This window comes from Lactuca saligna, chromosome 6, assembly GCF_052625555.1.
Source record: "Lactuca saligna cultivar CGN05327 chromosome 6, ASM5262555v1, whole genome shotgun sequence".
Classification (NCBI taxonomy): Eukaryota; Viridiplantae; Streptophyta; class Magnoliopsida; order Asterales; family Asteraceae; genus Lactuca; species Lactuca saligna.
Window position 1 is genome coordinate 145,082,940 of NC_136422.1, and position 13,897 is coordinate 145,096,836.

At 36.6% G+C, this 13,897-nt stretch overlaps 1 protein-coding gene and 2 pseudogenes across 1 annotated transcript; all 3 read right to left on the reverse strand.

The window, feature by feature from the left end:
• Nucleotides 1–518: 518 nt before the first annotated feature.
• Nucleotides 519–1,115, reverse strand: LOC145002976 (transcription factor TCP18-like; annotated as a pseudogene).
• Nucleotides 1,116–1,121: 6 nt separating this feature from the next.
• LOC144999727 (putative polyamine transporter At3g19553 pseudogene) lies at nt 1,122–1,949 on the reverse strand (annotated as a pseudogene).
• A 1,370-nt stretch (nt 1,950–3,319) lies between these two features.
• LOC144999659 (uncharacterized) lies at nt 3,320–4,979 on the reverse strand. Its single transcript, XM_078958785.1, has 4 exons — nt 4,409–4,979; nt 4,034–4,270; nt 3,733–3,950; nt 3,320–3,649 (listed from the first exon to the last, which is right to left on the reverse strand). Exons 1-4 carry the CDS (start codon nt 4,682–4,684, stop codon nt 3,463–3,465), a joined length of 918 nt encoding a protein of 305 aa, XP_078814911.1. The 5' UTR covers nt 4,685–4,979; the 3' UTR covers nt 3,320–3,462.
• Nucleotides 4,980–13,897: the final 8,918 nt, after the last annotated feature.

Here is a 13,897-nt window from a genome sequence, read left to right on the forward strand (position 1 = left end):
TCATATATTATATTTAATTTTATTCATGTGTAACTCGCGGGTAGAAATCATTCAAACGATTGAAATTATGAATTTATAATAGATGTATATATTATCATATAATTCAAAATAATCAATATATTATATCAATTTAGTATATATAAAAATTATTATATCAAATTTAACAATAATGTTATGGTTATATTTAAAAATATATATATATTTGTAAAGGCTTCAACTATATACGTATTTATGCGCAATGCGCGGACATTCACCTAGTAACATCTATATTTATACCGACTACAAAATTTAAAGACAAAACTTCAAAAATGGTCCTTGTGGTTTCCAAAAATATCAAGTTTAGTCCCTAAGTTCAAAAAACCTCACAGATGGTCCCTGTGGTTTTAAAACTTTTAACAAATGGTCCTTTTCGCTAACTCCGTTAGCTTTTGACCGTTAAGTGAAGGACATTTCTGTCTTTTCACTATTACAGGGACCATTTTTGAAGTTTTCCCCTTATTTAAAAATATATATATTATTTAATATAGAAAATGTCTCTCTCTCTCTCTCTCTCTCCGGCCAAAGGGAATCCAAGACCCTAATCAATTTACATTTTGATTCATCACCTGATCGAAATGTGGTCTAAATTTAGAATACTGATCAGAGCCAGAACCACCAACATCACCCCCACCAATCTTGTTATATCTCTTTTTAGTTGTCCTCTTCCTTGCCCTTGCTCTTGCTTGTTCCCTAGTTTCTTTAGCAAGACAGTGATGAATATACGCACTTTTCCTAACTCCTCTATCAAGCTTTTTCTTCTCTTTGTTACTACTAGAGGAAGTAGATTTTGCGTTGCCTACTATAATCACCGTATCTTCCCTAATTTTCTCCATAGATTGATCATCAATTCCAAACATAACTTCACATTCTGATGCAGAAGAACCGCTATTTGACAGACCAATGAGACTGCAAGTGCGGTCTAACTGTTGGGGAAGTAGATCTTGAATAGCGGGTTTTGATTTCATGAGCAACCAGTCGACAATGTTGCTGGCCTTATCGATCCCAAGCATATCTTGCAACCTGAAGAACCTCTTTGCTACATCAAGAGACAATCTCATCCTTCGGTCCCTGGGGCCTTGAGATCAAGCTTTCGGAAACGTCCTACTTGGATTTTCAACTTCACCAGCTAATGTACTTGCTTTATCCCAATAATTCAAGTTCCAAAACATGCTATTGAAGTAACCCCTCCATTGAACTTTCTTGAAATCCAAAGTTATCCATCTTTTTAGGCCTGATTTTAGGGATTGAAAGAATACCCATGACTGCAAATGAAAGGAGTGAGAAAGAAGCAAGAAGAACAGCAGAAAATCTGACAATGTGAAGACCTCTATAGTTCAGATGAGTTAATAAGATAGTAATTGCTAAAAGGGTTGGGATTTTAGCGTATAATTGATCGAATATTGGGAGTGATTGCTTCAAGTAATCGAGAAATAATACAGGGTAAAGTGTGTGATCCATAACCCCAGTAAACCATTTCCAAAACCCTTCTTGGAAACCCCAAAAAGGGTCGAACGCTGATGATATCCAGATGACATAACCGCCATTTTCAGGGAAGCTTGTGGCGAGTTCGGCTGTGATTAGTGCTTGTGGGATGCTCCAGAAAATGGGGAAAATTAAGAACCCTAGTAATGAAAGTAGAGCTCCGCCTCCAGATTTGACTGAATCTTCTACACCAAATGGACCCCCGGAAACTTCGTAGAAAATTAGGGCGATTAGAGGTAGTAAAGTTAGTTTAGGGTTTGATTTCTTATTTGTGGTGTTCATCTGATCATTGCTCAAGATCGTTTGTTTGTTTCCCTCCACACCCATGAAGTTTGACGATCGAAAGCTTGATCTTATGGCGTATTAAGTTATCACCATGGTCATGATTGAGAAGTCAATGGAATAAATTGGATTAGTATGAAAGATTTTATGAATTAGATTTTGATTGTTCGAGGAAGCAAGTGAAGATGTGAATGGAGAGAGAGAGAGAGAGAGAGAGAGAGAGAGAGAGAGACCTTTTCTATATTAAATAATAATTTTCTCTTTTTTAAAATAAGGGCAAAACTTCAAAATTTGTCCTTGTAATAGTGAAAAGACATAAATGTCCTTCACTTAACGGTCAAAAGCTAACGGAGTTAGTGAAAAGGACTATTTGTTAAAAGTTTTGAAACCACGAGACCATTTTTAAAGTTTTATCAAATTTAAATGTAAATGGTTTAACATTCAAAGAAAACGTAGCACAAGCAACAAAAACAAAGAAAGTTCACAAACCAATGTTTGATTATTATTTATCTTGATATCGGCCTTAGTGAAACCTTGAAAACCTAGTTGCATTAAGACGGGATTCAACAACTGAAAGCCCAATTGGTAGCATTGGGCTTGGGAGACTCTCAATTTTGGATTTAAAATTAACTAAGGATTGTATTTGTTACACAATAGATGACATGATATGTTTTATAAGTTATTTCTAGGGATATTAACCAAACTAACACTTATCAATGGCATTGTTAACAAAAAGGAAAAGTATTTTAGTGTTTTGTGAAAATGATCGCTTTGTCTAGAATGGGTCAGTACTAATGATAATATATAATGTGTATTTTTCTTCTAATTTGAACCAAAAATTAAAAAAAAAAAAAAATCAAAATATTCCTCTGTTCATATCTGAAATGGTTACTTTGAAGTGTCAGCTATCACCATTTTTTAATCAAATATAGTTCTTTTATCGTATCTAGATCCCATTAGCTATGCCTCTTTATAATTTTGGTAGATTTGAGTAGAAAAAACAAAGTATTTTCTCAAAATTTTAGAATCGTTCATAGAATTTCAGATTTCTTCTAGAAAATTCAGAATAATTTTTTTTTCCTAATCCACCATTTGGAATGTACTTGATGTATTTTCATCGTTTGAAAACGTATTTTAATGTGACAAAGTTAGTCCAGAATGAAAGAACATACTTAATGTATTTTTTTCGTTTAAAAATCTATTTTAATATGACATAAAATTCATGACAAAATATCATTTTCCCAAAAACATAAACCACATGATCATTTTTCTTATTCCTAAAAGTTGGTTTAGTTAATCTCCCTATTTTTTATTTATGAACATGAGAATATGGACATTAATGTGTTATGGAATAACGAGATAAAAGCAACTTCATGTCTCACTTTATTCCACATTTCCAATAGTTTTTTTCTAATTGTACAAAACTACAACTTTTGTTCCATGTCATCAAGTCAAATGCATATCATATTATGCTTTTTTTGTCACACACCTCATACAAACTTAAGAAGGCCCAACAAACACACAAAAACGAATCAACATATGTCAAACCATTTAAAGCATGAGAAACAAATTATATACAATTCTTGTAAGGTAGAAATAACAAATATACAACCAAATCAATTCAAATCTGTTCAAAAAAAAAAACCTCCGAAAACACTACTATTGTAGCAATGACAATTGTTCTTCCTCTTGTCGCAACTCACTGAGTCGTTTTTTAGCATAAACTGTAACTATTATAGTTGTGGCAATTGTTAAAAGAAACCCCCCAACTGTGAACACAACTTGAAGAATCGAAAGTGATCTTTGATCTTTTGAAGCATCCGCTAAAGTTCTTATCATTATACCCCTAAAGAAACAAACACAAGAATTGGATCTTTTTTAGTTATAGTTTTAGTAAATTATAATTCAATATATTCAGACGAATCTTACGTGTAGATTGCAACAAAAATTTCAGGCACCATTCCCACCAAAGTTCCAAACAAATAAGGAACAAATTTAACATCAGTTGCCACTGCACAGTAATTGTAAAGAGCATATGGAAAAGGTGATATTCTTAATAGCATCACAGCTCTAAACTGATCATACCAATCTCCTTCACCAGCTAATTTTATAATCGAAGCTTTTTTTGGGTATCTTTCTAACCACGACTGGATAAAAAGTAAGAACAAACCCTAATGAGCTGAAATAGAAGGGTGTAGAAGATGATTCAGTTGATTTGGGGATTACTTACTTGAATTCTGCGATAAAATAAGGAACCGAGGAAGTAAGGAAGTGATACGCCTATAGTAACTCCACTGATTATTAACAGAAACCCCAAACCATAACCGAAGCTCATTCCTGCAACCCACATTGATGGTGTAGATGGTATGAATAAGCTGGGGAATAGTGCTACTGAGCCGAATATTAAAATTGCTAATACTGGTTTGCTGAATGTCTCGGTTTCCCAATTTAAAATCGGGATAACCTCCTGAAATACAAGAATTTTGGTAGTATGTTTAGTGATTGTAGTCTTGTGATCCAGAAATGTGAAAGATGTGTCGATTTGTAAGAAGTTTGAATGTAATTGGGATGAACAGTGTAATAGATTGTAGATAGATCAACGTACCTTATCCATTAGAAAGGGTCCGATCCATGCGAAGAAACAAATCCCTAAAATAGCTAAGAATATGACAAGAAAAACGAGTTTTCCCCACCACCAAAATGACCACCATATACTAGTGCAGTCTCCGGAGGGAGAAGAAGGCGACGGAGCCATACCGCCACCGCCGCCGAGGCGGTCGTCATCTAATCCTTCCGGTTCCGTCATGATTACGTAATCAGGCTTGTGGTCATCAAACCCGATCTTCAACCGGGCGACTCCAGCATTGTTTTCATGCGACATTCCGATTGATAGTGATATCAAATCAAAATCGAATCGAATCGAATCGAACAAAAACAACCCTAAATCGGAGGGTTTGGAGTAGCCGTTAGAATACGTTGTCGATCGGAAGAGAGAAATGAGAGAAATCCGGAAGAATCAAATGGAATGGGTGATGGTGAAGAAGAAAAGGAAGGAAATTGGAAGGAAGCGTGGATTCGGAGATGTTTTTGTGGTATTTTAATGGCGGAATCCTTATTGTTTCATGCTAATAATGTTATGGCAGCATTCCTAATTTTTAACGATATTTTTCCAATCATTTTCCTACGCGAATGTTTGTTTTCGGAAGTCTTTTTAATTTTTATTATGTAATAATCAATTATAAAATGATTATTTTTTTTCTCGGTGTTTTTTACGTCTGCTTTAAAAATTGTTTATTATATATTATCAATCATGTATCATGTATTTTTAATAATTGGATGAACCCATTTGTTATTTAAATAATCGGAGATAAATTACATCAAACAAGTACATTTTAGAGACCATCTTTTTCGGGAGTATAATAGAATTATCTGTGTGTTATTACGAAAAAATTATATTTCAAGATTATCTGGCATAAATTAATAAATTAGTATTGTTAAGTGGAAAAATGCGAATGTTGTTAGGATTTACATACATTTATGGATTCATTAATCCGTCAAGAGTCTTATTTTTAGTTCATACATTAAGATTTAGTGTTAAATCTCGTATTTATATTTGTTATTCTAATGAGGCCCTCACAAGATTCACACTTAATGAACCTTGATAACAACTCACGAGACATAGTTTATTATTCGCAACAAATTATTTAATAAATTATGGAAAGAAATTGTGTTACTACCGGATGGATCAAAAATACTATAATCTATGGTGTGTAAAATAATGTGAACTTTATAAACAGCCAAGAAAAGTACTAATGATGGTTCAGATGGATGTTTTAATTTTCGCCTACCTATGTTTTCTCCGGTAGTTTCACTACTTCAACATGTTCCAAACTCGGTAGTCTTGACTTGAACATACCCATGTTTTTTAGGTTGCCCCAACTACTTGGTCATGTCATTAACTTAGTGATGTCCCGATTTGGACATGTTTATAATGTATTTTAAAAGGACTCTGATTTGAGCATTCCAACGCTTTAGTATAGTCCCAACTTGTACTTGTTTTTTGCTTATCCAAAACCCCGAATTAAGCTTAACTCCCTTAACATATTTATACATATTAAATCTTTAACTTCATATCACTCACTAGTGAATCGTTCGGATTCAAAGCATTTGGTTGAAGTTTTTTTAGCCTCTTAATCGGACAGATATAGAAGAAAATGGTTTTAATCAATCAGATGTATTGAGGAATGTATTGAGGAGTCCGGATGAAAAGTTTTCCATGTGATACCATTGCTCAAAAATCAAAAAGAGCGCCCACCACTCTGGAAGGTAACTAACTATTGGGTTTGTTCTCATTCGATCACTTTCCTTTTTTTGTACTCGATATGTCATCGAACTTGATGTTTGTGTTCATCATAACCGTTTTGACTGGCTATCACCTGTATAGTCAGTCAAAGGGTTATAGTGAACACAAACAATAAGTTCAATGGTATATTAGATACAAAAAAAAAAAAAAAAAAAAAAAAAAAAAAAAAGACCAAATGAGAACAAACTCAACAGTTGGTTATCCTCTTGAGTCATTTTCCCAAAAAAAAAAAAAGTTAAATGAAATTAAAGTTGCAAAAGTATTAAAGATTGCAACCTTCTTAGGTCATAACGTACATGAAGAGCGTTTCAGAGGGGTACCTTCGTTAAAACATGGTTTATGTTATGTTTACTGTGGTTAGTTGTCAACAACTTTCTTCAAAAAGATATGACTGTATATGAGAGGTATCTTTATCAGTATAAACGTTTACCTAAAGGTATATTATGGTGATGTGTAACATCCCAAAAATAAGACCTAAAAGTTTTACCTTTCAATTAATAAAAAACTATCCCAAAACATCAAAATAAATCTCCAAAGGATCAAATGTATCAAACATCACAAATTATCACAGTTATCATGAAAATGCAGAACTATATCGTGTGTGCACTGCAATCACCCCGAGCTCTTCCCTTTTGCACCAGAATTACTTGAAACATAAACTGAAAACCGTAAGCACAAAGCTTAGTGAGTTTCCCCCAAATACCATATACCACACATATCAAACATATAATGGGCCCTGCCCGATGAGTGTAATGGACCCCATCCTTACTCACACAGTGGGCCCCGCCCACTGAGTATGAAGAGCCTTGCCCTAACTCGCATAACGGGCCCCACCCAATGAGTATAATGGGTCTCGCCCTAACTCTCACAATGGGCCCCGCCCAAACATACAAGTATAACAAGTAATGACATACATATTACCTGTTGGGCCCCGCCCACTAAGAATACATACACATGCAAGAGTCACTCATACATCTAGCACCCTAACATGACAAACCATGGATCGACATTGGTTCCTTTGACCCGCTAAACATAGTGAGGAAGACTCACCTCGTACTGTTGAATCTAACAGATAAATCTTTGGTTGCTAGCCCGCTAAAATCCACGCGCTATCAATCACAAAATAACATCTCATTAATAATTGGAACCCGACTCACAGTAAGAGTCCAAACTAGGGTAAAAAAACCTTTTTACCCTTTACCTAACTTGGCCCAAGGCCAAGGCTTAATACAACTGTCCAAAAAGCCCAAACTCCAAAATAATCACCCAAAGCCCAAATATGGCCAAATTTTTCAAATTGGGCCCAAGTACCTTCGTGGGCCTTCAACCAAGTGAACCCAAAATAAAAACATTAGCCCAAAATAGACCTGATGGCCCAACAAGGCCCTAATCACCTAGAGTCCAAACATAGCCCAAAGCCAAGAAGCCTAAACTTCTGAAGCCCATCTGCTGAGTACGTTGAACGTACTAAGCTCGTACGCTTAGCGTACATGCTCTGGGGCTAGTACGCGCAACATACCAACTTGTACGCCTAACGTACTCTCCAGTTGGCCAACCCTCATCAGAAAGTGCTTAATCCATTCAATCCCTACCCCATACTCTTAGATCTTGACCTAAAAGATGACTTGTCACGTAAAGTTGGGAACTTTACGTGCATGCATGGCTTAATGGGGCTCTAGAGCTCAAAAGAACTTAACAAATGACTTAACACATGCATGAGTCCACAAACACCATAAAGTTTGCATCTTTATGCTTAAGGAACCCTTAATATGTCCAGATCTAAAAGGCTAAACTCCATAAACAACCTTAGCTCATAAGAACCAACTAAAAGGGAACAAAATAACAAAAAACAAGCAAATGAATTGATATATGAAATGAGTTGACAAGCTATGACCTTTATACCTCAAAAGCCACGAAATGGAGATGCTAAAGTTGGATCTCTAAGCTCCTCTCCAAAGGATAAGTCGTCAATCTTCTCCTTCCTCTTCAAGAAGCACAAAATACACTAAAAATGCTTCACTAGAGCTCAGAAGCACCACACAAAAGGCTAATGGACGAAATTAGGGTTTGAGGATGTGGAGGCCGGTCTAAAATGTCCAAAAGGTGGGTTAATGTTTCTTAAATAAGGCACAAACCCTAAAAATTTGGGTTTACCCCTAGCCAACGTACGCCCAACGTACGAGGTCGATGCTCGCGATCAGACTTCAGCTAGTACGCCAAGCGTACTCTATAGTACACCCCCCGTACTAGCCAAAAGAACCAAAATTGCAATGCTTTTAATTAAAAAGGGTTAAATATAAACATATCAATTTCAAGTGTTACATGATGTGTCTGCAAAAGCTGCATGATCTTGTACATATTAATGTTGTATCTTATCCCATGAATTCAATCTTAAAGCCAAGTAAACTAAAAAAATCACAACACTTGTGATTCCACTCGTTTTTAGACTTGTCCAGAATCCTTGATACGATAAATCATTTAATTGAAACTGTAAATGTAGTCATGAAATTCATCTGCTTAATCAAGATTTCCCTAATAAATATTCAAGTGCATTATAAAGTTCTGCATGTATGAATCATGTGTTGGATAAGGTGTCTAAGTCCATAACTATTTCTGGTATGTACTTGACCCGACCCGGCATGGTCCATTTGGGTTGCTGGCACCATGCAATTGGATAGACTAAATGAGAGAAATAACACTTGGAGATTATTAATATATTATAAGTTCTAATATATTAATAATATTATTTGATTAGTTTGATCAAGAATTAATTTAGAATTAATTAAGTGATCAAAAGATAACTAATTAAATATATGGGTTGATTATGTAAATCATCCATATCTTGTATAATGGGCTAAAAGGCTCCATGGACCATCAAGTTGGGTTCCACCCATAGGATGCTCCATGGATGCTCCATGGGAGTTACAAACCCATGGGTCATGGAAATGAAGAGTCATGACACATTAGGGTTTAACCCTAGATGTGTCAACACTATATAAGTAACATATTCTCCACCCAAAATCGGCTACACTAAGAAACAAGAGGGCTTGGCCGATTTTGAAGAAGTGAGTATTCTCTCATAAGTTCTTCCAAGAGCATTTGGTGTTGTGTGAAGCATTTGAGGCATCACACTTGGGGTGCTAGGCTCACAAGGTTTCAAGGAACACAAACAACAACAAGGTAAGTTATTCTATCTATACTTTATGTTAAAATTGTTCCCCATGTATGCTAGATAGGAATATAACCTTGGAATTCAACTTTGCATGATAATTAGACAAACATAGATCCAAGGTTATTAGGGTTGCATGTACACTTAGGAAGTGTTAGAATGCTCAAAACCCATCAGTGGTATCAGAGCCTAGGCTTGTTTGTTCTTATTTGTGCTTAAAAGTTGAAAACATAATCGGAAATTTTGCTGTCTGCGAATGGACTCGTCAAGTCTATAGGGGGGACTCGTCGAGTCCATGAGTATCTTCAACCAACTCGGCGAGTCAGTTTATGCACTCGGCGAGTAGGGTCGAATGAGTGCAGAATTTCGATTTAGTTGCTGGAAAATGAATTAGAAACATTACCCTAAACTGTTTTGGTAATTGAAAACTTGTTTTTGGTGGTGTAATGTCTTTGCTAATTCATTTACAACAACTAGTTATCAAAATTACAAAGTTTTATGTAATTTTTGATTATGTTCATATTCATGTTCTTGTTCTTATGATGTTTTAGATGATCATAGGAATTATTTGTAACCTATGTGGTAGATTAATTCTTGATCATAATGTGTTTTAATGGAGTCCATAACTTATCCTTAAGTTATGGAAAACCAAGAGTCACACTTGAGTTAAAAAACATTAAGAAAACACAAGAGTTAGAAAAATGAAGATTCTTCATTTTATTACTCTATTAAACTCATAAGTTACAAGAAATGAAAATTTTTGAAAGTTACAAAACTTGCCCTCAAGTTTTGGAACAAGTAAAGTTAAGTTAAAACTTTAAGTTCCAACCCCTAGAATTTTAAAAGTTAATTCAACCCTTATACTTATATTATGATAATTTAATAATTATATATATATGTATAAGAATAAAGTCGTCTTACCGCTAGTACGCCTCATTCATGAAGCCGGTCTATAAGGTGGGTATAAGGTTGTTGCCTATAAAATGGTGACTTAATGGGTGTACATTCTCACCCACCGCTTGCTTGACTGGTGGAGGGTCGTTAGCCGAACGGGTAAGACAAGGACTTATAAATTCTCATTCAAAGTATGATGAATATAATAAAGTAACTAAATGTTTATTAAATTCCCAATCTTAGTTACTTTAGGAAAAATGTGAATAAGGTGCTAATCCATGAAATTACACTTTACACTTTGTCTAAGTCGTTGGTGGAGCGTGTGTAGTTAACCGGCACACTAACTTGGACTTAACAAGGTAGGTAAAGGGTGACTTAAGGTTTATTATAGTATCGGTGGAGCGTGTGTGGTTTACCGGCACATCGATTGAGTGATAAACTTTAAGGGTACCAAGTGATTTGCATGATTACTTCACACCTCGTTTTGTGATCCTCGGCATCCCAGTCACAAAACCTGGAGGGCACTCCCGAGATTGAAACATGCCTTTGAAAAGTTCATTGGATCTCAAAGAATCTAGGAATTTCTAAAACCAATAAAAACTAAATATCTAATATTTCGGTTTTCGTGGTGGAAATTGGTGAATCGTCATTCACCTACCTTTCAAATATGGTATAGCTTAGATTACGGCATACCTCTTCTAAGTTATATTATATTGTGATTGGATCCTAGCCTTAATATTACATTTGGGTGTTTTATTAAGGACTATCTTAAATCTAAACTAAACTTGTTCTTCTCTTTCAGATGTCTTCAAATAATGCTTCTGGCTCGAATCCTAATGGCTCCTTTACTCTTATGAGTTTGTGTGGGAAAGTCACCTTTGATGGATCCAATTTCAATAAATGGATCAGAAACATCAGGATGATTACCCGCTACGAGGACAAAGAATATGTCCTTGACAAGGAGCTTAAGGAAATTGATGAGTCCACTGCAACTCCACAGGAGATCGCTGACTTTCATACTCATGAAAGAGATGCAACCAAGGTGGCTTGCATCATGTTGGCCACCATGACAGCTGAACTCCAAAAGTCTTATGAAGATTTCTACCCTTATGAAATGCACCAAGATTTGATGGAAAGATACCATCAAAGTGCACGACAAGAGAGGTACGAAGTCATCTGCTCCATGATAACAACCATGATGAAGGACGGAGAGTCCGTCACGAGCCACATGCAGAAAATGCAAAGGTATGTGGATCGTTTGCTGAAGCTTAATGTGAACTTCCCTGAGGAGCTTGCAATAGATATCATTTTGCACTCCTTAACATCGTGCTATGATCAATTCCGCATGACATATCACATGAACAAGGAAGAGGTCACCCTCAGCAAACTTCAGGGACTTCTCAAGACCGCAGAAACAGGTCTTAAGGGGAAGTCGGTTGCTATCACTCCTACTCCAGACTCAACTTCGGTCTTGGCAATCGGGCAAAGTCGAGGGAGGAAGAGAAAGAGATCTTCGAAGGGTACCAAGGCTCGGACCCTTGATGGCTCTTCTTCAAGTGGAACTAAGAAAGGTTTCATTACTCCTTCTTCTGACCCAAAAGAGGCTGAATGCTTCTATTGCCATGAAAAAGCTCATTGGAAGCGGAACTGCCCAAAGTACCAGCAAGATGTGAAGGATGGGAAAGTCAAACCCAACCATGCAGGTATTTACACTATCATTTCTAATAACTCACCCCATTCGAAATCTTGGGTCCTTGATACCGGTTGCGGTATTCATATTTGTTGTGACTTGCAGGGACTAGGAAGAAGTGAGAATGTGGAGCAAGGAAGAATAAACTTAATCATGGGGAATAGGAAAGTTACACCTGTCACCAAGATTGGAGTTTATACTTTATCGCTAAGTAGTGGGTTAAATTTAGATTTGAATAAATGTTGTTATTCGCCAGAAATGGCAAGAAATATTATTTCCTTTCATGCATTGTACAAACAAGGTTTCACCTTTTCGTTTGATAATGAAGTTGGTTCGATTAATGCTTTCCTTAATAATGTACTTTATTTTAAAGCATTACCTTGTGATGGTGTGTATGAAGCTGTATCTATTGTAGATAACTTAGGAAATAATGTTTTGTGTATTGATTCTACTAATAATAATAACTTGGATAAAGCATCATTATGGCATTGTCGTCTTGGACATATAAGCAAGAAACGCATAGGCCAACTCCAAAAGGATGGAGTCTTGGAGTCGTTTGACCTAAAGTCAAATGATAGTTGCGAATCATGCTTACTTGGAAAAATGACAAAGTCACCCTTCACAGGCTCGTGTGAAAGGGGTGAAGGTCTGTTGGACCTTATACACACGGATGTGTGTGGACCATTCAAACATGCCACAAGGGATGCTAATCGTTATTATTTGACTTTTACTGATGATTACAGTAGATATGGATATGTCTACTTAATCAAGCATAAGTTAGAGACTTTCGAGAAGTTTAAGGAATTTAAATAGGAAGTCGAGAATCAATTGGGCAGGAACATTAAGATGCTTCGATCCGATCGAGGTGGTGAGTATCTTAGTTCAGAGTTCCTCGACTATCTAAAGGAATGTGGGATTGTCTCACAATTGAAACCTCCCAGGACACCGCAGTTGAATGGTGTGGCTGAGAGGCGTAATCGAACCTTGTTGGACATGGTTTGTTCCATGATGAGTCGAGCTTCGCTACCAATCTCATTTTGGGGGTATGCCTTAGAGACTGCCGCCCATATCCTTAATTTAGTCCCTACAAAGAAAGTTGCCAAAACTCCACACGAGATGTGGACTGGTAAAGTACCTAAACTAGACCACATCAAGATTTGGGGATGCGAGGCTTTCGTGAGACGCGAGACTCATGATAAGCTCGAACCCCGAAGCGAGAGGTGTATTTTCATCGGCTACCCATAACAATCCTTTGGTTACCTCTTCTACAGACCTAGTGACAATGTGGTCTTTGTAGCAAGAAGAGGAGTCTTTCGAGAAAGAGAGTTTATAAGCCAAGGAGACAGTGGGAGGCAAGTTGATCTTGAAGAAATTCAAGAGTCAAGTGGTGAAGGAACTTCAAACTCTAGCCCTCAACTTGAGGAGGAAACTCCTGTTGAGCCAATTGACGAATCTGTACCTCTGAGGCGTTCCACGAGAGTTAGGAGTGCACCTGAGCATTACTATGGATTCCATATTACTGCAGAAGGTGAGACACTTATTAGTGATGAGACACTAGTAAGTCAAGATGACCCTAACAGCTATGAGGAAGCCATGGCGGGCCCCGAGTCTGCCAAATGGAAAGAGGCTATGGATAGCAAGATACAATCCATGTATGACAATCAAGTTTGGAACTTGGTTGAGAATGTACCAGGTCGAAAGACTGTAGGGTGCAAATGGGTCTTCAAGAAGAAGACCGACATGGATGGTAAAGTACACACTTATAAGGCTAGACTGGTTGCAAAGGGCTTCTCTCAAATTCCTGGAGTGGATTATGATGAGACCTTTTCTCCGGTAGCCAAGATTAAGTCTATTCGGGTTCTGTTAGCCATAGCCGCATTTCATGACTATGAAATTTGGCAAATGGATGTCAAAACCGCTTTCCTTAATGGGAAGTTGGCTGAAGATGTTTACATGAGTCAGCCAGAGGGTTTTGTCA

Coding starts and splice junctions, on each gene's coding strand:
- LOC144999659 (XM_078958785.1), bottom strand. CDS start 4,684: ATGTCGCATGAAAACAATGCTGGAGTCGCCCGGTTGAAGATCGGGTTT. Junction 4,271..4,408: donor GACCCTTTCTAATGGATAAG/GTACGTTGATCT, acceptor CTTGTATTTCAG/GAGGTTATCCCGATTTTAAA. Junction 3,650..3,732: donor ATTTTTGTTGCAATCTACAC/GTAAGATTCGTC, acceptor TTGTTTCTTTAG/GGGTATAATGATAAGAACTT.